This window comes from Neopsephotus bourkii, unplaced genomic scaffold, assembly GCF_033783945.1.
Source record: "Neopsephotus bourkii isolate Nb327-2 ecotype Australia unplaced genomic scaffold, CSIRO-AGI_Nbou_v1 NB_593, whole genome shotgun sequence".
Classification (NCBI taxonomy): Eukaryota; Metazoa; Chordata; class Aves; order Psittaciformes; family Psittacidae; genus Neopsephotus; species Neopsephotus bourkii.
The window spans coordinates 1,149,364-1,171,786 of NW_026901094.1; the positions used below are offsets into that span (position 1 = coordinate 1,149,364).

Genomic DNA, 22,423 nt, shown 5'->3' on the forward strand with positions numbered 1-22,423 from the left:
TAGCAATTTCATCCAGAGTTGCAGTTAGCGCAATGGCTAATCCCATCAAGGGGACATTAATTGGTACCTAGATGCTCTTTTTCATAGCAGCGGTAGGCCATAAAACTTAATCCTTACCTCCTCCTTCCAGCATGTAGCCTTCGTGTTCATCAGTGAAAGTAATGCTATTCATTAAGGATGGGAGTAATTACCCGCGGCTCCAACAAACAGAACGGAACAAGCGTGTGCCAGTGCAAAGTTGGCTTTTGTACCGTATCACAGGACTGCTGTGGGCTGCCAAGTAAAGCATTTCCTTAAGATCAGGATCAGATCTGAAGCCTGCAAAGCACTATAAAAGCACTGGGCACCTGCTGACAAAGTCTTACCCCAAAACCAGTCCTCTGGGGCTATATTGGACTGATCAGATGCCAGTGCTGCAAAAGGGCATCCTCCAGATACTTCTGTCTGAACAGTGCATGCCTGCGGAGGTCAAACCAAGCAACATCTGGGGCTCTGCTGCCTTAGCAGGACCAAAAGCTGCCCTAAACCATCTTCCCAATGGCAAAGTCTCTGCAGAGAATGCAACCAGGTTCAAAGCATGGCAGCTTTGTCTGCAGACAATAGCCCCTGTGGTGTCCTCCACAGGCTGTGGTGATGGAGAGCGATGGAGCAGCTATGGAGGAGGTATCTTCATTGAACAACTCCATCCAGTACCACATTTCCCGTGCTAAGGCTTATTTCTATGAATGTGCTGCGTGGTTTTCCTCTCCATACTTGTTCTTGACACATCCAGAAAACAGGGAACAGGGATAACAGCATTAATAATAGTAATACAACTAATAACAGGATTTGACTTCTCAGTAAACATTTACTCTGCTGCCATTCACGTTCAATAGCATCACGTTTTGTTGCCAAAAGTGAACTCCACAGAAGACTCATCCAGTATCTTTGCTCATCACAGTTAGTCATCCTGATTAACTCAACCATTAACAATCCTTCTACTTTTAACATATAGAGCCAATTAAAAACAATACAGAGAAAAACCTGTATCATCAATGCTTTCAATGCAAGATGTGACCATCCTCCCACGTCCCTGCTTCTGTTTCTAGAAGCTTCCTCACTGTGCCTCCCTCAACAGCATCATCTAGATGATGACCTTCTCTGATATACACCTTAAGGCACACCAGTTAGAAACTGCAGGCTTGTGAAGATATCAACAGCCAAACTCTGAGTCAGACAGGGTTGTTTTATATCAGGAAACCATTTCTCTGTGCCATAATGATCTGGAACAGCCCAAAATACTGAGTATTAAAAACCTCCCAGAGGAGGCAAATGGGAAAATCAGGCAGCCCCACTGCCAGGCCTCACATTGGCAAAGCCACAGCACATCCTGGGCCATCCTGGCTTGTTCCTGTGCCTCCATTTATCAGATCTGCTTCTCAACTCAAATATCTCTATCTCAGGACCATAAACATATCTACAAAGAGAAAATAAAACCTGCTGAGGAAATGCTTCCTGACTGAGGCCGGGAGTTTCCAGGGAGTTTATCAGTTATGTGCTATTTTAAATCACTTTTGTGCACTCAAGAACTGCCCTGAGCTTCGGGGGGCTCTGGAACCCAGGGAGAGTTCTTGTCCCAGGTAAATTTGGGTGCTGTCAGGCTCTGCCTGGGAGCAGCTACCTCCATTCCCCTTATGCCTGGGGTAACGCAGCAAGAAAGAGTTATTTAACCAAGGGAAAAACAAAAGGCAAACCAAATCCTTCTCATTTTGAGGGCAGAGGGGAGAAAAACACAAGAGAAAACCCCAGCAGGGTCCCGGAGCTAGAAATGAGGTGCACTGACAGCAAAATAACCTCTAAGGGAACCACTCCGATCACGAGAGCACAGACTCCTCTGAAGCATCACTTTAATACCCTACGGATAAAGACCAAGGCTGGTATTTCCCATCCATTCTGGGAAACCAGCTACAGCTCACGTGTGGTGTTCCCAATGTGACCAGAGAGAGCAGCTCTTCTCCTCCTACCAATACAGGAAGCCAGACCTTGTCCAGAGCAGCCTAAGCAGGAATGTCCTCTGGAAGCTGCGCTGTACCAAAGACAGGTATTTAGTTTAAGCAGCTAACAATAGTATTGCTCACATTTCCACTGAGTAGCGTGATAATTCCTGTGTTGATGGCTCTGAACTCTATACCAGACTTGAAAAAGAAATTAGAAACAATCTTCATGAACTCCTCAGTGCGCCGAGCAATTGAAACCTCCTCGTAACGACGCAGGACCAAAGCGAGAATATTAAAATTGCCATTAAGTGGAATGCACACAAAATGCTAAAAAGTCTTTTGGCAAATTATTTCTCGATATAATGACAAGCTATAGACTTAAATCTTGGTACAAGGTATGAAAAAAGACAGTTAAATCAACTTTGTTCGATTTTAAAAGCACTGGCGTTCATCTCTTTATTGCTCAAGGATCTTTATCAATTTCTTTAGCCCTCATTTATTTCCCTTCCTTACTCCCACAGGGATGCTGTTTGATTTATTGGGAAGCAGTTCTTACAACTCCTGAATGCTTTACACTGTTTCCAGATTAATCATCCCAATGTCTGCACCGTACCACGAGCCCCCATCGATCCGTGTGCTCACGTGCACCCGGAGGGCTCAAAGCCACCGGTGCCACCAGCCCTTCCGCTTGCTCCATGGAAACGTGACTGCAGACACTAAGGAAACCTGTAAATACCTGAAAACTGAGCACTAACTCATTAATTATCAATTCTAACTGCAAGCCACTTCAGACTGGGATCTGAAACTCAACAGTCGAACTTCCAGCCAAAGGGCTGCAGCACGGCAGAGATCTCCAAGGTGCCAACTGAGCCTGAGCATCACCCTCAGTGAACGAGCTCTCCTCGATGGTCACCACTCACACACTGCATTCGAGGCACGTGCTCAAACACCCTGCAGCACCCTGCTCTAAGCCCCTCCTCTCTTTCAAATGAGCCTCAGGAATAGAATCTATTTGTTTCTATCAATCCAGTCCCATCAATTAATGATGACAAGGCGATTAACTAGAATGCCAGACAGTAAAAAATAACCACATAATGCCTTCTGCAGAGGAAATCTATTTTGTAATCCCAGGCGGTCTTCATTAACACAAAGTATTCCAGTAAAAGGCAGTAATCTAGTTATGGCCTGTGAAATATGAACATCCACAAAGTCATTTTTCAGAATTAAGGGTAAAGGATTTTTAGCAAATGGAAAGGTTTCTGCATTTTTCCTGCAAACCTTTTCAAAGAACAAAGTGCCACAACACAGCAGCCTGTGCGGCATCACCAAAGAGGAGTTACATTGGCCATTATCACCATGAGACACAAGGCAGTTTACGAAGCATCTCCCTTCCTCACGCTGTTTGGTTTCTGGATCAAGCCAAGAGCAAGACAGTGCCCATTCTCTGCATCCCTTGTGCAACACTCGCTGCACAAAGATACAGATGCTATGTATGACTCTCAAACTGCCAACTGCAGGGTCCCCAGACAACCTGATAACCAAGTTTTCAGCTGAAAGCATTCAAATGATGGCTTTAGGATGCTCATCCTTCTCACAAACAGCCCAAAGGAAGGACCCGACCCTGACCCCTTTCCTAAGCTGCCAGCCTGAAGAACTACATAAATGACTTGTGCATAGAAGTGACTTACTTGCTCCAGTATCAAATGTGACGTCCTTCAGAAGGAATGCATTGAGTGCTTTAATGATACTAATCTCCTGATTTTATAGATTAAAGATCCAACTAGTACAAAAAAAACAGATTAAAAGCTTATATATATCCACAAAACAACCAGTTTCACGTGGAAACACACATTTTCCAACTTTAAGCCTTACTCGCCTTCAAACTTGTTAATAAACCAATAGATGATAAGAGAAAATTAAACCCCAATATAGAAAATCCTGCAAACAAAGAACGCAGACAAATACAAAGGTAGTCAACCACTTCCCCAAATACGCCAAAGCTGTTAAGCACTCTTGACTTAAAATTTATAATGAAGCAGCTTAAAACATCCCAAATTCCTTTAGGAATGTGTTTACAATACAAACTCAATTATTGTCTCATTCCGATGCTTATCTTTCCTTATACCCTCCCAGCTCATCCTACTTTTGAATTTAATTACATTACAGTATTTTTAGTTGAGATGAAATTACACATTTTCAGATTAATTTAGCCTGAACTAACTTCTGATAACAGAAAAGCCTTTCTCCATCATGCCCTAATTTGAGACCATCCAAGTTTGCCTGAATCCCTCTTTTAAGCCTCCTCTCACACCCCTCCAGTGCACCCAGCACCAGGCATCGATGGTGTTTGCCCAAGTGCAGTTGATGAAAACCTCCTGGTTTACTCTTTCCTCTGTTATTCACCAAGCCAAGTCAATAGAGAAGTCAGGCAGGGACTGTTCCCTACACCCTGGCACCAGAAATGCTGCTGAGAAAGGCACGACCTTTTTGTCAGCCAGAGAGAGCTCAGTAAATGAGAGGGAACATCCCACAAATACCAAAGTCAATTAATCCATTTGTTACAGAGCAAGAGTCCTGCATAATTTGTCCTTTGAGTAGTTTATTTTAGCTAATTGCTTATCCAGCAGGAAGATGTCCCCTGCATGACCCATTTGCTGTGCAAGAGGCTCAACTGATGAGAAACAAATGGTCACCTTCCAGAGGGCACCAGCGCGATGGCACAGGGATGCTCCATAAGCCAGCGGTCCTCCAGCCCCACATGAACCACAGAGAATGGAGGGAAAGCACCAACATCCCACTGGAGCTGTGCCAGCAGGGGAAACCATGGGAGAACAGTATCCCCTTTCCAGGACAGGCATCTCAGCTCTGCTCCCACCTCTGCCCATCTCCATCGCTGCAACTCGTACCCATTGCTTGCATTTTACAACAGCCCTTTGAAAACACCCCCATTTCACTCACAGAGATGGTGTTCATCCATCATCTGCATCACTGCCTCAGCTTCTCCACTGGTGTAAGCTGAAGCACAGACAAAACCAAACAGCTTAATGCCACGTTTGTAAAATGCTCTGCTCATAAACATTCATGGAAGAGGAGCGGAGCAGAGCTGTCAGACCCGCTGACGTCTCCCAGCCAGCCAGAAGATGGAACAAGTACAGATGTTATTAGTCTCATTAAAATTTAGTAAATTAAACAGCGAGAGGGAACAGCCTTATTTATCTTAATTTAGTTCATCATTGACATTTATAAAATAAATACAGAAATAATACTATGGGCACAATTCACTCTTGCTGGCAGCAGCAGGAAGCACGTGCTCCGGTGAAGCACAGGCAGGGATGCTGCTGCCTGCTGGGAGGGAGCCGGATGGATCCCCAAGGGATCCACTGGTCCCTCTCACCTAAACACTTCCCTGCAGCCTGGAATCTTGGCCTCAGTGTGCAGGTTCATCTATGGAGATGGAAGTTAACAGCCTGTAGGACATGAAGGTCCACATTTATCACATCCACTCATTCTACATCTCTGATCACAAAATGCCATCAAACGAGGTGCCCCAGTACCCTGCTGGTACCAGCCCTCCTGTTTCCATCACTTGACCAGTGCTCTGTGTGTGAAAATGAGAGCCCTGGTGTTCAGCTGCATGTGGCATTGTTAAATCAGGCTGGAAAAACCCATTCAGATGGTACAGAGCAGCACATTTTGGCTCTGCAGAGAAAAGGCACAACGGCTCGGCCAGAGTTGATAAATTTAACTGTTCATCTTGTACAAGTGCCAGGCATGTGAGTAGCAAGCAAACAACATGCTCCAGGACGACAGCACACTGGGGAGGATGGAAAGCAGCAGCAGTTTCCAGGTAAACCGAATCATTTTAGGGCAAAACTTCATTTCTCAGAATTGAAAAGAAGCCCTGAAACGTAGGAGAAACAGGTTTAATTTCACACATCGGCAGAGGGAGGGATCGCCTCCTGCAGATACACAGCCTGGGAAGCCTCTACAGCATTGCTGGACTCAAAACCCATCTACGTGTCAGGCCATGAGGCAGCCACAGCAGCACCAGAGCATCCTTGATGGACTGAGCCAGGCAATGCTAAGAGGAGGAGCATGAGTGTGAGGCGATGCTCTCTTTGAGACCAGCTGTACCGGTGCTTTAGGAATCACCATCAAGGAGACAACAAGGATTTCTGGCAGGAAATCTTCCAGTTCTCACGTTGCACCAGGAGGCTCATGATGAGCTTTTACTGCTGCTTTATTTCCCTCAGAATCAATAGAAAACAATAATCCTACAGCCAAACATAAATCACGCTGCAAAAACTCAGCGCATCATCACGTGGGACGCCTCAGGACGAGGCCTCTTATTTAATTCCAGCAGCAGCATGGTAGCAATTCAGCAGACTCCTGCTTCATGGGGCTGGGGATCCCCATGCACACCGAGCACAGCGATGTCGGTTCTGGTTCAAGAGCAGGTGGATGCACAGGGTGCCCAGAGAAGCTGTGGCTGCCCCATCCCTGGCAGTGTTCAAGGCCAGGTTGGAGCAAGCTGCTCCAGTGGAAGTGTTCCTGCCCGTGGCAGGGTTGGAACTGGATGAGCTTTAAGGTCCCTTCAGCCCAAACCAGGCTGGGATTCCATGAGTGGGAAATGGACCACTCCTGCACCCAGCAAACAGCAGCTCCAAACTCCAGCAGGACATTTCCCTGCTCCCAGCCTGGAGACAGCCCAGGGGAAGGCCAGAACAAACCCAGCACTGAACCAACCAAGGAAAGTAGGGAAGTGTTTATCCCATTAGCAAACTCTTCTCCCCTTGTAAACAGTACCAAACCCTGGCAGAAGAATCAGGTCCTTTCACACTGAGTCAGGGAGCTACAGGAAACCAAAAAGCACAGTGGCAATTACCCAACGGTGCGAGATTTCAGGTACATTTTTAATTAACACAAAAAGACCAAAGCTGCGATGCAGCATCATAAACCAGATAATTTTACAGCTGGATGGGCTCCCCCTGATGTACCTGAACACCATTTTGAAGTGACATAAAGTTTAACGCCCCGGTACATCTGCCTACCCACCAGATTCTACACGGAACTTTAAATTTAATGATAGTGAAGTATTGTTGCAGTGTGGGAATGGCACCGAGTAACCCCTGGGGAGCCTCGGCCGCATCCCTGCAAACTTGGGTTTCTCAGGGCTGGGAAGGAGAACACCAAAGGAAAACGAAGATCTTGGCCCCTCTGTCTGTATTTGTTGCTCACCCCCAGGCTCCTCCACATTTGGACTGTGTAAGCTCATGTACGTCCCCAGTGCTTCTCTACAAGCCCAGCAGCGTGCATAGGGACACCGCAGTGATGAGGTCAGCAAACATTCCTCACACCACAGTAAGAGGAAACCCTGCTCGTTACCAACACAATGCTCTCCAGCACCAAAATACACCCCAAAACCAGAAACCCAGCTCTCATCTCCTGACACACACAGAGCTTGTTACACAAATCAGCCCCCATCCTTCCAATACGAACAGCAGGACCCCTGGGATGTATGCAATGGCTTCACATGCATGGGGTGCAAAAATCCTCTCCCCAATCCCAGATTTCTGGCACCACCAATGTGCAATTTAAATCTCACTGTATTTGCCATAAATATTAGAATTTCCCTATGTGGAGACACAATGCATCCCCCTTCCACTGGACCAAAGGCATCCTCATCTCTGCTGACCAAGGATGGAGCATGGGGAGGGCTGCAGGGCCTGGCTCCAGCCCCACTGGGTAACCTCAGTGCCAGGTTCCCTGGAGGGAAACGACTCTGTTGATAAATAATCCCCATAAACAGTTTATTTTTAATCAGCTGATATTTGCAGGCCATTAAGATGCAACGAGCAGTCTCAGGCACTCTTCCCATACGTTGTTTCTGATGCAGGGAATGCATTGGAAAAAAATGTGAGAATATCATTAAAGGTTAATTATGAGCAACTTAAAGGTTAGTTTTGCATATCTCACCTCCTGGACAAAGGATGCTTCTTCATTACCATACCAGAATATAAATTAAGTTGCAAAGCCTTTAAAATGTGACTAAGACTTGAATTCTGTTGGTGTTTAAAGCAGTGTGAACAAATCCCAGTTTTCCCAGCCCTTCTGCAGCCTCTACCCATTTACATGGAAAAGAGCATCTCCAAAGTGGCCCCACAACAGCAATTAAGCCCTGATCCTTCTGGATTCCCTTTGCCTGGGAGCATAAAGTACATGAAAACATTGGCTGGGCTGGTGCTGGCCATCAGGAGCCCCAACCCAACATCTCCCCTGGCACATTTTCACCTTCCTCCTGCTCTACCCAGGACGAAGGCAGCTCCTCTCTCACTTGGCTCACAGCCCCATACACCCAGACTGGGCAGCCAGCATGGGGGGTTCACCCACACCAAGCAGCCTCTTAAACTGAGCATCCTCCCTCCCTCAGTGTCTGATGTGGGAATAGGCAGAGCCTGCCTGAATCCTGAACACCAAGATTTGTCCAAAACAAACTCTACATGCTCTCCTTGGCTGTTTCTATCAATGGGAAGGGCTCGCTGGAGGCAGGCAGTACTTTGCTGAATAACACAACCACTTTATTAGCAAATCATTGCTTTTTCTGAGGATTCCATGCTTTCTAGGGTTCTCTGCCTCCCCAAGGGACAAGGCTATGTGAAGAGGAGTGGGAGCCTTCGCATTCCAGCACCGCCATCCCCTACGAAGCCAGGCAGAGGGACAGAAGACATCCGTGTGCACAGACCAGCTATAGAGCCAACAGCTTTGGAACTGTACCCAACTGATGCATGGTGACCACACATGGGCTCCAGAGAGGTCAGTGGGATGGAGGAGCCAACCTTCAGCATCCACACCAAGTGAATTCCATCTATAATGGAAGTAGGGACATCTCACCTTGGTTGCCCAGTGCTGTCTTGCACACTGATGCAGCTCTCCTGAGCCATATAGAGGGAAACCAGCTCTCCAGGAGCACCAGCCTGTACCTGCTGCCCAGCCTGGACCAGCCATGGGAAGGGTTCACATGAAATACTTGAAGCCTGTTGATTGCTCTGGGACAGGCATCCTGATGGCTCCCGTTAGGTCACATTAAAACAAACGGGGTGAGCTGTTGAAGGAATTTATTATTGGCATTTCAACACCCCTGGACCACAGCGGATGAAAATCTATATGAATCAATGCCTCTTAAAACCATCTCTGTACTGTTTATCCTCTTCAGGGGAAAACAAGACAAAAAATAGAGTAGGAAATACTGAGAGCAGCGAGAAGAAAGTGTTGAGAGTCATGAAATCTTTAAAGTGTAAAGAGAGATGTGCCACATTTAGCAGGGATTATGTCAAGCAGCATTCTAAGCCAGGAGGAGCTGACAGCACACACATTGCCTTTGACGAAGGAAAAACAGGTCACAGCCACCCCAGCCGTGTGAAGAGGGATTCCAGCAGCAGCAATGACAGCAAACCCCCAGTTCCAGTACTGTGCATGGGGAGGGTTATGGTCCTGGGCCCCATGGACAGTAGGAGCTATGTAAGGCAGCAGGACCCTCACATCTAAACAAAGTCTCCAGAGTATTTCTATTTGCTCCAGGCAGTCGCCTTTCCACCACCTTCGGCTCACAACATCTCCTCCTCAACACAGAGCCTCTGGCTCATCCCACAAGTGCCAAGGCACACTGGGAGCAGCAGGTACCCAGGCAGCAGGGTGGCTCCTGCACAGAGCCCGTTGGGAGCTGCCTGCCACCTAATGCAGGGAATCAACTCCAAAGCACAGTTGTTTTCAGCCTCCATTTAAACCCACTGTTAGTTAATCTCACCTTAATGGCATAGGAAACAGAAACTCCTTTCATAAAATAAGCAATGAATATTTATCACCCTATTTTTTACCTGAAAATGGAACAATCCAATTATTTTTGCTATTAATTATTTAATAAAATTAATATACAAGGTCCTAACTTGTCCTTAAGAAGCCCCTGATAAAGATATCCAAGAAATACGGTGGTGCTTAGGCTGGACCGATGGACAGGTCAGAAGCAGGGTGTGCTCCATGGGCGATGGGCAGTGGGATGACAAGGAGCTGAGGTGACAGCTCATCCTGCCCGTCCCCATGGAGCTCCCCTGTGTCAGAGGGACCGGGCAATGCTGACCCCATCCCATCACAGCAGGGTCAGGCTCGAAGCAGGGCTCAGACTCACTGCACACAGTGATGCTCCCCCGGGAGCCAGGCGCGTTTCTTCTCACTGTCACATCCCCCCGGGCTGCTCTGCTGAAGCAGTAACTGCATTAGGTTTTCCTGCCCTGCTCCCTCTAAATCTCATTGCGGGCCGGTGCCCTCCACTCCAGCCTCGGCACGAGCCCACATTTAACTGAACAAATCCAATTTCTCCGGAAATTTCAAAACTCTGGAGCCAGGGGGGAAAAAAAATATAAAAATATGTCACTAAAAAAGTAACAGAGGAACACAGTGATCGCTGTGAGTGCATTTCCCACCAGGAAAAGTGATTTCTAACCAGTCTAATGCAATCTGTATCCAAGCTCTTGCGACCAGCATCAGCAGAAGTTGAGATGACTGAGCGGTGGAACAGCCCTGTCCCAGGACATCGTATCTATGATGGCAGCAAGATGGGTCACCGACTGACCTGCTTTTTGCTACCTTGGCACGTCCTTGGGACTTGAGCTGGGTCCAGTTTTCCCTAAGTCACCATAGGAATGCATTGACCCTCTGCATCCCATGCCTGCTACTCCCTGGAGCAAGGGAATAGCACTTCCACTGCACCCAGTCACACAGAGCTCAGATGGTTCTTGCTGCTGTCAGCTCTGCACCAGGACAACTCCCTGATTTATCACGTTAGGATTTATCAGTGGGAAACCTTCCTGCACCTACTGTCGCTGCCCATCACACCAAAAGCAACCCTTGTTTTCCCAAAGTCAGGAGAAGGGGAATGAAAACACTAGAAGTAACGCAGTGGGTAGGAGAAGTGAAACCGAATTGCACTGTCAGGACATGTCTGGGGTATGTAAATGCTACTGATGTGAAAGGGCAGACTGCCACCAACTCCGAGCTGCAGAAATATTAATCACTGCCAAGTCTCACTGCCTACAAACAGCACTGGGGCTCTTTCCGGGCTGAAAATCCCTCACCTGGGAGCTCCCCCAGCCGCGCTGTGTATCAGTACAAGTGATGGCTTATCACAGCATCAGCATCCCAAAGCACTTCCCAGGAAACATCTATCTTCAGGGCTTTGAGGAAGGAAACGAGAGCTTGGTACCCGCTGCTGGCCCAAACACCTCTGCTTTTGCTGTACATGCAGCAGAAATGTAACTGCAACGCAGCAATAGCATAAACACATCCGAACTGCATTCCCAGCTGGAAAACTAACCTTGCAGCTTCTGGGCATGGCCATGCTTTCTGTTGCTGAGCCCCTCTTCTGAAACACAACAGGTAAAGCTACACCAGGTCACTCATGTTTAGTATTAAAATACTCTGAAATGAGAATTACAGAAGGCACTTGGAAACAGGCAGCAAAGCATCTTCACCTAGCACAGTGTTAGGGGACTCAAAGCCAGCTTTGTCATTGAAATTCCAATAGAAACAGCAGTTAAGTTCTACTTGATACACAAATGTCAAGCAATTTAGGTTTGGTGTCACAGTTTGCATTTAAGTTGGAAATGTCAGAGCCTGCACCAGCAGAACGCCTCCCAGCCCACTCCACAGCTGCAGCCAGCAACCAAACACCATTCCAAGGAAGCATCAGTGTCCCACTCCACAGCTGCAGCCAGCAACCAAACACCATTCCAAGGAAGCATCAGTGTCGGCGTCTTGCGAAGGACGCTTGGTAATTCATGCTGGTAAACTGGAGCACTCAAAGACTGTTGTAAATAACACCCAGTACATTTGTATCAGCACAGTTTACCAATGAGAGTCATTCCACAAGAAGCTTCCCAAAAAAAGCCATTCTGGAGACTGCCAAAAGCTTCCTCATAGCCCCCCTACTGCCACCACAATGGCATCATAGGAGGGTTCCTCCGCCATCCATGGCCAAAGCAACCCCTGCCCTGTCCTGTGTCATGAACATGGGAACTTCTCTATGGGCCATTGCCAACACCCATTACTGGCCAACAGCCCCAACCACTCAGACTGCACCACAGTGGTCCTCAAACCCCACTGTGCTCCATCACCTCACTAAGGAACTCCACAAGTGTCAGGGTGCAATTCACCTCTATTCATTTCTGAGCTGAATTAGCAGCAGCAAACAAAGGCCAGGGAGTGCTCCAGCTCAGCGCTGAAGCGAGGGCATCAATTCTGCACCACCTCATTGTATGAACTCAGCATTTAACTCTCCCTATTGACTTTTATATTTAAAAACAGGAAGAAAAGACCCAAGTCCACGACTTAAGAAGGTCCTTGAAGAGCTGTTACAACCCTCCTTCTCCTGGGACATTCCTTCCCTCAAGTGTGAACACACAGGGGAAGGTACTGTAATATTCATCAGAAAATTACTTTCATGCCTTGCCTTTAGCAAACCAAACTCTTGAAACCATAAGGTGCTGCTACAAACACATGTATAATCTCATGTTTAATGACACCATATATATCCAGACTGGTTCATCTCTTCTCTGACCTCTTAACAGGCTTCTATGGCAAAGGGTCAGCAAGAAATTGCATTGCATTAAATCTGAAGTTCGGGATTACCAGGTCAGAAAAAGCCTTCTCTAATCTTTATCAAACTACCTGCTGCCCTGCACCAAGAGGGGCAATGGAACAAGGCACGTATGCACTCACCAAAGGGAGACTCCCTGCTTTCCATCAGTGGGGAAGCTAGACCCCGAGGGCCCTTCACCCACCCCCTCCTCCTCCACCTCCATCCTCTCCTCTCTGGGAGTCAGGAAACACTCAGGGAATTAACCTGCACTATCCATGAGGTGCAACATCATTCCTTGTGTCTCACTGGAATTTCTGCCCCTGATGGTTACAGAGGGAGGTGATGCCAAGCCCAGCAACAGGCTGTTGGGATGCCTCTGGCACTGCATCCCTGCAGCGGATGGCGATGGGATGCAGGATGCTAGAGGCTTTTCTCCCACCTTGGTGCTAAGCAGGCTCACCCAGTGTCCTCACCCTGCTCAACAGGCAAGGGGCAGGTTGGGAAAAAGAAGAAAAGGAAAACCCCCTCAATATTGGAAAGGCAGAGCTGGTTTTTGTAACGTATGGGAACGCTGTGAGCCCGAGCACAGCCGGAACAGCAGGAAAACATCTGCAGGCAAAACTTCACGTCTGGGGTCCCAGGGGAGCACAGGAGTTAAACATTTATGGCAGCGCGAAGAAGACATGACATTTACTGAATAATAAACTGCAAACATGTCTGTTAATGCGGCTTTTTGGGATCTCCTCGCCATCAAACACTTAACCCCAGCAAGAGAAACACCAAAAGGCAAACAATCCCCACGACTGCACGTTAAGCAGCAGAGCACAGGGAGGGCTCTGTGCCTCTTCATTTACATTGAGTTGGAGGCTGCAGGGAGCTCTCAGGATAAGCAGCCCGCAACCTCGCTCAGAGGCCTCCAAGCCTGCGCAGCTGAGGGGTACAATTAAACCCTGAGCAACCAGGTGACAACTTTAACCTGTCAAGATTGCAGCTCTTCCATTTTTAATCAACCCGATTTCAGTCAATGAAACGCTCAGTAAGGCAATTAATGAGAGTCTGGCATCACCAGCCACGGAGCACAAGTTTACACTAGGTGGCCAATGCATCAATGAGCAAGTCAAGTCACCAGCAAGAATGAGTCCATGGGCTGAAGCATGAGCAACGTTACCTTGTTTTAGGGGAGGTTGTTAGCCATTCTTCATGCTTTTCAAATGTTATTAAATAAGCTGCAATTTCCTGAAAGAGAAACACAGAAAGAAAAGAGTCACTTGCATGGCCACGTTGGGAAGGGGGAAGTTTTATAACAGAGAACTTCTATAACACAGCAAGGAGCTGTAGGTCAGCAGCTGAAGTCAGGTTTGGATATGGCACACTTGGCCAGGGCTCCTGTTCACACCAAAGCCAGACTGAAGTAATGTAATGAAGGCAAGGAAAAGCATCAGCATCTTCCAGCACAGACACTGCTGGTAACTGTGGTGACCACTGAGCACCCGGTGGCATGTTGGGAGGCAAAGGGGAGGGCAGTGCCACCAGGAAGCAGGATTAAATATTTATAAATAGAACAGCATCACTGCAGAGAATTACTGAATTATTAATGGTTGCCATAAAAAGGCAGCGGGTGACATCAACGTAAGTCATCGCTCCCACTTGCAGGAATGATACGGGCGATTACTTCCAGATCAGGACCGATATGTTTGCAGGAAATTATTGGTGCTGGTGAGATAATTCACCCTGGTGCTTGTACACAGGCCTGAGGAATAGGGGGTGGCTGCTCCTCACTTCCATGGGTCAAACCCAGAGCAGCTGTGGGGCAAGCAACGAGACCAGGGACTAGAAAGCAACCACGACCATGCCACTGCTATAATAATCAGCAACATCCCAACACCTGGAGATGGCAAAGAACCCCCAGGGCTGAAGGCCACAGGCTGCTGGAAACAAGCTTCCCCCCTCTCCCAAAGAGACACTGAGGAATAAGTAGGGATTTGATAGTTCTCTGCCGAAAACTGCCTCCCAGTTGGGTCCAGTCTCCCTCTCAGAGACCTGTGACAGCCAGAGCGATGCAGAGGTCAGTGAAGCGGCCTCACATTAGACCCCAAACCCATGTGTGGTTTAATCTCCAGTGCTACTGCACACAGGCTGCACCACCATGAAGGTATCACACAAGAAATGAGTCTTTTGACCAGGAGATGAATTTTTTTGCCTTTTCTGTTTAAAAGGAAGACAGATCTATATAAGGGCTGTAGCTGTATAGTACCAAAGCTAAAAAAATCCACAATGCTCTCCAACCAGCTGGCCCAAGCATCTGCTAGAGCCACAAAATGCAATTATATTACTCCCAAACGAGACGTAAAAATATCTTGTTTCCAATACTCTTGGTTTTAAGACTCATACTTAATGTCCTCTGGGTATTGCAGCGGTGCCAGATCTCTGTGTTATGTACTTTATTAGGGTTGTGTGAATGTCATATTAATGACTCCTGACCAACATGTTTACACTGCAAATAAATTCTCCCACAATCCACCGCCGCATCCCCTCTTTCCCAAGCCCGACTCCGCAGCTCTAAGTGATGACTGCAGCAGCAGATGATGGGAATGGCACCGCTTCTGCGGGAGCCAGGAGGAGCAGCACTGACACCGAGCTCCAAACACACCTCTTTATAATCTGTGCCTAATTCCAGTGTCAAATTGACTACCGAAAGGCCCTGGTGCAGCCCTCCACAGGGCCACCAGCATGGCTCTGCACTCACAACCTTGCAGAGAACCCACCAAGCATGGGCTTCAACAGGAGCCACAGTTCAACCAGATGCATGTGCTAAAGGTTGGACACTACATGCCTAAGAAAGTCTGGCCCCAGACTTCCATTGCTCCCTACACAAGCCACCGATGCTCCATGAGCCTAGCTTGATGCAGGGTGCGAGTTGTAGGAGCCAATCGCTGATTTTATGCATATATATATATATATATATAACACTCTGGAACTAAAATCCTTCAGGAAATATAAACCAAGATCCCTGGGTTTTTCCCTTGGAGCCAGTACAGTATTTCCACCAAATGTGCTATGGTCTGCAGAATTTTACTCCCATCCCACGTTATGTCTGTTACAAATCTGCATCATCTCAGACCTTACAGCTCCGGAGATAACAAGAGATGAGCCCCAGTGGGTGCCGAGGAGCTCCCCACGTCCTCTCCAGCACCCACACACCCAGGACCATCATGGCTGGGCACACAAGCACTTACAGAAACAAACCCCCTCATGCAGAGGCAGATCTGGCTGATTCGCCCTCAAAACCCTGCAGAAATGGGCAGGTTTAGGGGGGTCAGATTAGCACAGGATATTGCCTCTTCATATGAAAAACCAACCTGCCAGAATGGAATAAAGCAACTTCTAACTTTCATGGCTGAATAAGCATCTTGCTATAGGTCAGAAACCTAAAGTACTTCAGGTGAACAAACGTCAGTCTTACCCAAGGCTTGTTCCCTCTATTCCTTCGGCTGGCCTATGCCCTGCATGCTCGAGATGGCCATCCATCCATCCATCCATCCATCCATCCATCCATCCATCCATTCATCCATCCATCCCAAAACTACCCCAGAGGGAGGAGCTGCAGTAGCTGGAGACAGAACCTTTGTTTCCATGCTGCTGTTCTGGGCCTCACCAGCAGATCTGGGCAGACTAAAGGATAAGGTGCAGATGGATGCTGTGGGCACACACCAACCCATCAAACACATGAGTGTTCCTGTGATGCCTGCCAGCTCCCAGCCCTGCTCCCATAGCACAGAGCCAGCCAGACTCCACACTGGGTCTTCTGACAACTCAAAACGTATAATTCAATTCTTCTAACAGGCTAAAAGAAGGATCCACATCAACTAGGATAGGAGCTCCCCTAGGCTTTCTGCTTAATGATATATTACAGCCTGATTTCCCTCCTCCAGAGGAAATACCTTGGATAACAAGGAACATCTAGCTCACAGCAGCGCTATAAATTAACACACACAGCAGAGAGACAGCGAATCCTGCCGCTGCCTTCCCTGCCCCGAGTCCTCACAATTACAAGGACTGGCACACAAATAGGGGAAAAGAGACACAAAAAGCCAAGGAAACCCTCCCATCACTTGCTGGCCCTGTCTGCAATGCCAGCACCTGGAGCACCAGCCACATCCTTCACCACGAGGAGGAACCAGCACACTCAGCATCACAAGCTGGTGTGAGGAGAGCAGCCCTATGCCACGCAGGGATAACAACAGAGATGTCTGGTTGCAGTTTGACACCCGTGTGCCAGCTTCTGTCACTGTATGAGCACCAAGGCTCGGGGAGAACAAGAAATCTCCCGTCTGCCACCTCAAACTGGAGCAGCACTGTGAGGAACAGATGACACGGTGATGCTCAGCGGTGCTCACACGCACATGGACACAGGCAAACAGGCGAGTCTGGAGGCCAGGAACATATCCTGGGCACCAGGGTGAGCCCCAAACTGGTCATGCACAAGGAAATGTTGCGTTTCTAAGGGAGAGATCGGTGGGCACAAGAAGCAGAGGAGCTTTGGATGGAGAAAGCCTGTCTTATGGAGGATGCACTGGAGAAGGCTTCCCCGCTGTCAGCAGCAAACCCCATCTAAATCCTGTTCTCTCCATGTTCTGCTTTCTGTAACTACACGGCTTTGTGCCCATTGCCCAGGACAGTCCCAGCAAATCACAGCATCCAGGGCTGGCAGCAACAGTTGGGTACCACATGTGTCACAGTGGATGCTCCCAGGTCAGAGGCCAAAGGAGATGATTTTGGGGAAGAGATGATGGGGGCTGGACTGGATGACCTCTGAAGGTCCCTTCCAACCCGAACTATTCCATGATTCTATGACACAGACACATGTCATAAATCTCAGCAAAGCCCAAACCAAGCAGCTCAAGTTATTAAAAAAGCTATTTTTGTTTCAAGTCCATTGGCGAGGTGAGGAAAGCACAACCTGAGGGATGCCAAATACACTGATGAGGTTACTGAGGAGCCCTGAAAGCAGTGCAGGAGGAGCTGCAAACAGGAGTGCTGCGCCCCAAGCAGCCCAGCTCTGGAACTCCTCTTCCCAACCCCACATCCCACCTAGCTCCTGACAGTACAGAATTCCTACAGAGCTTCTGCTATATGTAGGTTGGAAAAGTAAACCTGAAGGGCCCAGAAGAGAGCGGTCAGAGCAACACTGGTGTTTTATCTGCAAGAGATGCTCTCTGAAGGCATCTGCCTGTCTGCTCACAAAAGGCTGGTGCTCATCAGCCACTCGGGGCATGTACCCCCCTGTCACACCAACATCCTCCTTCCTTTTGAAGAGGGAAGCAGAAATAGATTTATCACTAGAAGGCACAAAGTCATTAAATAATTAAAACCAAAACTATAGGCACAATAAAAGCCCTCTGATAAAAACCCTGCATTTTAATGCGCGTTAATTCCCCTAATGATTCTCTGTGTGTCTTAGAGGGTCAAGTCAATGTCTTCACCAAAACATTCAATTACATCCCATTCATCCTATCTTTGGAGAGAGCCCATTGTTTGCTTTTGTCTCCTATCAAACCCTTTTTGCTTTGCCTCTTGCCCGAGCTTACAAACAAAAGGCAGCGTGGCACCAGCAAGGTCAGATGAGACAGCGCCATGCTGCGAGCCCCAGCGCCGTCCTCGCCTCCGCTCTGTCATCATAAAGTGGCTGAAGGAAATGAAGGGACACGCAGGCTCCCCACAAACACCCTCCCATCAGCAAGTCCCGGAGGCACTGTCAGGGCACATGGCACCCGAAGAGCACCCAGGAGCATCTCTGTGCACAAGGGCACCAGCCCCTTGGTCCCAGTGTCTCACCCAGCCCCGCGTCCCTTCCGAGCCCGGCTTTGGGAACAACATCAGCAAGTGATGCTTTAAAGTGAAAAGTGAATAGGATGAGCTTTTATTCCCTTCCAACCCAAACTGTTCTATGAAATACTGAAAGCTGTGCAGATCCAGCTCTGCTTCTGACCGTGCCTGCTGATTGCATGGCTAGGCTCAGAGCAGGGCTTTCCCACCTAAAGCAGAGCCTGCAGAAATGAGCCCTACATTCATAGCTTGAACAAGGGAAATAGGTTTAATTTGATCAGCTAATGGAAGCACCCTGTAAAGCAATTAGGTATTTTAAGATTCAGATCATGTGAGTTGTTTCATCCTAAGCTTGGCCATATAATTCAGTGGTTTAATTTATACCCTCTTGCTTGGGCTGACAGTGTTTTAGATAAATGAACATTTGTTTTTGTTTTGCATTCTCCTGTTTAAGATGATTCAGTTTGCACGTGAAGAGCCATCAACTGCAAATCCACATTAACTGTGTTAGACAGGACATGAGTGGGCTACAGTGCCTCTAGACATGTGCCACTGGTGACGGCCCCATCGCTCTTCCTCCAGTTTCACTCCAGCAGACCTCGCACCGTTCATCCCAGAATCCCAGCCTGGTTTGGGTGGGAAGGGGCCCTAAAGCTCATCCAGTTCCCCACGGGCAGGGACCCCTTCCACTGGAGCAGCTTGCTCCAAGCCCCTGTGTCCAACCTGGCCTTGAACACTGCCAGGGATGGGGCAGCCACAGCTTCTCTGGGCACCCTGTGCCAGCGCCTCAGCACCCTCACAGGGAAGAGCTTCTGCCTAAGAGCTCAGCTCAATGTAAGGCAGGTGAGAGGCAGGCAGGGGAAGGAGCTGCAGGCATTACCGGGGTGCTGGGCAGCACCAGCTCCCCCCCAGCACTACGTGACTGCAGCTCCTTGCCCACTTCAATATTTAAGCAGGGCAGCACCCGGAGCTGCAGCAGCAGTGCCCTGATGTCACCCCCATGGCCCCGCTGCAGCGCAGGCAGCAGCAGGGAGCACAGTGCTCACCAGCACGCCCTGCACAGCCGCTGTGGGATGTGTGTGTGCCTGCACGGACAGACACTGGGGAGGGCTCCAGCACCAGGCAGGGAATGGAGCCGTGCACAGGGATCCAGCACCCCAGCAGTGTCAGACAGAACCCTTACCGCAACCCGAAGTGGCAGCTTAAGGCACTCCCTGGCCTCAAAGCAGTAACATCATTACTTTAAAAAACAAAAGTGAAGTCTGAATTTCAAGTTATTACTCTGAATCCTACACACCCAAATTAATCAGCCTGAAATATATGCATGTTCTAAGAGAAACCAGGAGAGTTTGTACGCATCTCTGGATTTATACCACAGAGCTAATGCAGTTGTGATCTCTCAAGCAAGCATGGCTCATTCTCTGAGGGTATCGTTGTGTCCTTGCTGCTATAAGACAAATTCCAGCCCATTTCTTCCTCATCATCCTTCTGCTCCAAAATGAAAACACAAATTCACATTGATTATGGAGCATCTCCTCAGCTGGGTTAAGCCATTTTCCAGCTTCCCCCGCTCTCAAAGCCATTAATATTCTGATTATTCCAACTACAAACTGATCTGAAAGCCACAGAGAGCAAGTTCTCCCTACCCCATTCAGCATCACTGGAACGAAACCTGCAAAACCATTTCATCTGCCCAGCTGTTTGGCCTTTGGCAGGCCACGCTTATTTTGGCCTCAAAGTGTTACCTCTCTGCACCTTCCTAAAGCAGAAGTGTTGGGCTGCACATCCCGCAGCTGACAAGGGGAATAGAGCCAAATATTCCTAGCACCCTTAAGGGGCAGAGATCTGCTTTGTCTCAAGGTCCCTGCCTCACTGGGACTCGACCTTCACATCCTCAGAGCCAATGCAAATTCCTCCTCCATAAAGGCACTGTGGGAAACATGGATCCCTGCATCCCTCTGCTCCTCCCTCCCGGAGTGATGCTCTCACCCTGGGACACCCTTTGCCGTCAGCTGCCTGGTGGTACCTACACAAGGACACTGCTTCGCCCTGTGCTCCACCTCCTCAGCTCCTGCAGCAAACACTGGGGTTTAGATGCCTGTGCTCCTGCACACAGAAACCCCACAAATCACCGGGATGCGGCAGCTCCCAAGCCATCACCGCTGGGGTCCCAGCTCGCTGCCTGGCGAAGGGAAGGCTTTTCTTTATTCCTGGAGCAATAAGCCAAACCCCACTCCAGAAGGGTCTTAAAGGAGATTTATTCTGCAGAAGCCGTTTTAGAGCCTCTGAGTAGGAGAGAGCGATAAATATTCCAGCTTTCCCCAGTCCCCACTGCTGCCGCGTGTCCCCCTGGGAAGCAGCAAAGCAATAGGAGGGGGGAGAGGGAGGGAGGGAGGAAGTATAAAGGGGGGAACAAAAGATCTGCTCCCAAAACCTGGGACTGGTGAACATGAGGATGCAGGGACGGAGGGGCAGAGCTCACCCCTACTGAATGCAGTGCATGCTCACAGACAGAGGCACTTGAAAATACCATTAAACAGCCTGAACCAGACCCTCTGGTCTAGCACCCTAATGGATGGAGAACATGTTGGGGCCCAAAGCATTTCCTGCTTTGCTGCTGCCAGCTCCACCAGCATCACCCAGCAGAACACACCTCTGCAGGGTTTAAATCCTGCCAAAGAGGCTCAGTGGCAGCCCAGGGACCACTAATTGGCACCGCAGGAGAATAAAGCCACCGAGTGGAAAAGGCATTTGGCTGGGGAGCTGTGCGGCTGGATTGCAGGCGGTGGGATGTTTTCATTAACAACAGCGTCTCAGGAACCATCTGCTAAAGGTCCACACTATTAATTTAACAGGAAAAAAATGGAATAGATTACTCTTACAGTTTTCAATTAAAGTACATGATGTCTTCAAACTGCAACCTTAATTAGACATTATAGGATGACATTTAGGAATCCTGAGCTCCCACTGCCGATCAAGGCGTCTGAGTGAAGGCATTCTGCAGTCATGCCAGGGCAGCACCGGGCACATTTGAGGTGTTACAGATCTGTAAGGCTCAGCTCAGTTAAATCAAGGCATTCCTCCCAGGTCAGCATGAGCTCAGCCCAAAGTGGCTAGTCCTGGTCACTCTTGAACTCCCCTGAAGTAGCAAGTGGACACCTTCAATGCTTTACTTTCAAGGGTAAACCTGGTAGGAAGAAACTGGGTTGAGAAATAGTTTTCTCTAAAACACATGGAAAGGAGAACACCCAATCAAGTGAATAAGCAGCAGTTAACAGACAGCACAGTTAAACAGGATCTGCTTGGCAATTTCACCTGCCAAATACCCACGGAAAACAGCAAACTGAACATGCAATGGGTCTGTAACAGCAGGGCCCCCATTCTGCACACACTGAGCAATGGCTGTCCTGACCCACTCGCTCAGAACACCACTAGATGCAAGTATCAGCGAAGTCAGACCTTGAGTCAGGCAGTGCCTAATGGGATTAGGATGGATTTTATCTTCCACTTAAGCCCCAAACTGAGGGAAAGTCAGTAAAACAGAGCAATATTAAATCACACCCAATCTTCAGTTACTGGAAAATACCCACAGATCATTACATTATTGTTTTATTATTCTTGCTTTTAAATGACCCTGGACTAAACCCCACAACTTAAAAGAAACACATGGACTATTGTCTTGCTGTCACTGTTGGCTTTAGTACTGCCAATGGGACTGCTCTTCTGTAGTCTGAGTCACGTATGCAGTGGGATCAAAAAAGGGAAGTCAGTAAGATACATGTATTTATGATGCATAATTACAGCATAATTACCAAAATCTCCACTTCTGCAGAGAGGAAAACCCATGGAGCCATTCCCACTACCTTCCATCAATGCCATATGAAGGCAATTCCATACCCTCAACCAAGACTGGCCAAGTCCAACTTCTCCAGCTCCAGTAAACAAGAAGGCTGAAGGATGCTGGTGGATTTTAAGCTGCCAGGATGTGGAC

General features: G+C 48.3%; 1 protein-coding gene across 13 annotated transcripts in view; it reads right to left on the minus strand.

Annotated features, from left to right (window-relative positions):
* Positions 1–22,423, minus strand: part of CAMTA1 (calmodulin binding transcription activator 1) — a 286,114-nt gene that overhangs the window by 161,992 nt on the left and 101,699 nt on the right. For 12 of the 13 annotated variants that reach the window (XM_061351579.1, XM_061351580.1, XM_061351587.1 and 9 more), the window contains one exon: positions 13,775–13,842. In XM_061351579.1, coding sequence (XP_061207563.1) covers positions 13,775–13,842 — 68 coding nt within the window. Of the gene's footprint in view, positions 1–13,774; positions 13,843–15,842; positions 15,876–22,423 lie in introns of those variants that run through there. The other variant, XM_061351588.1, reaches the window with a different exon arrangement.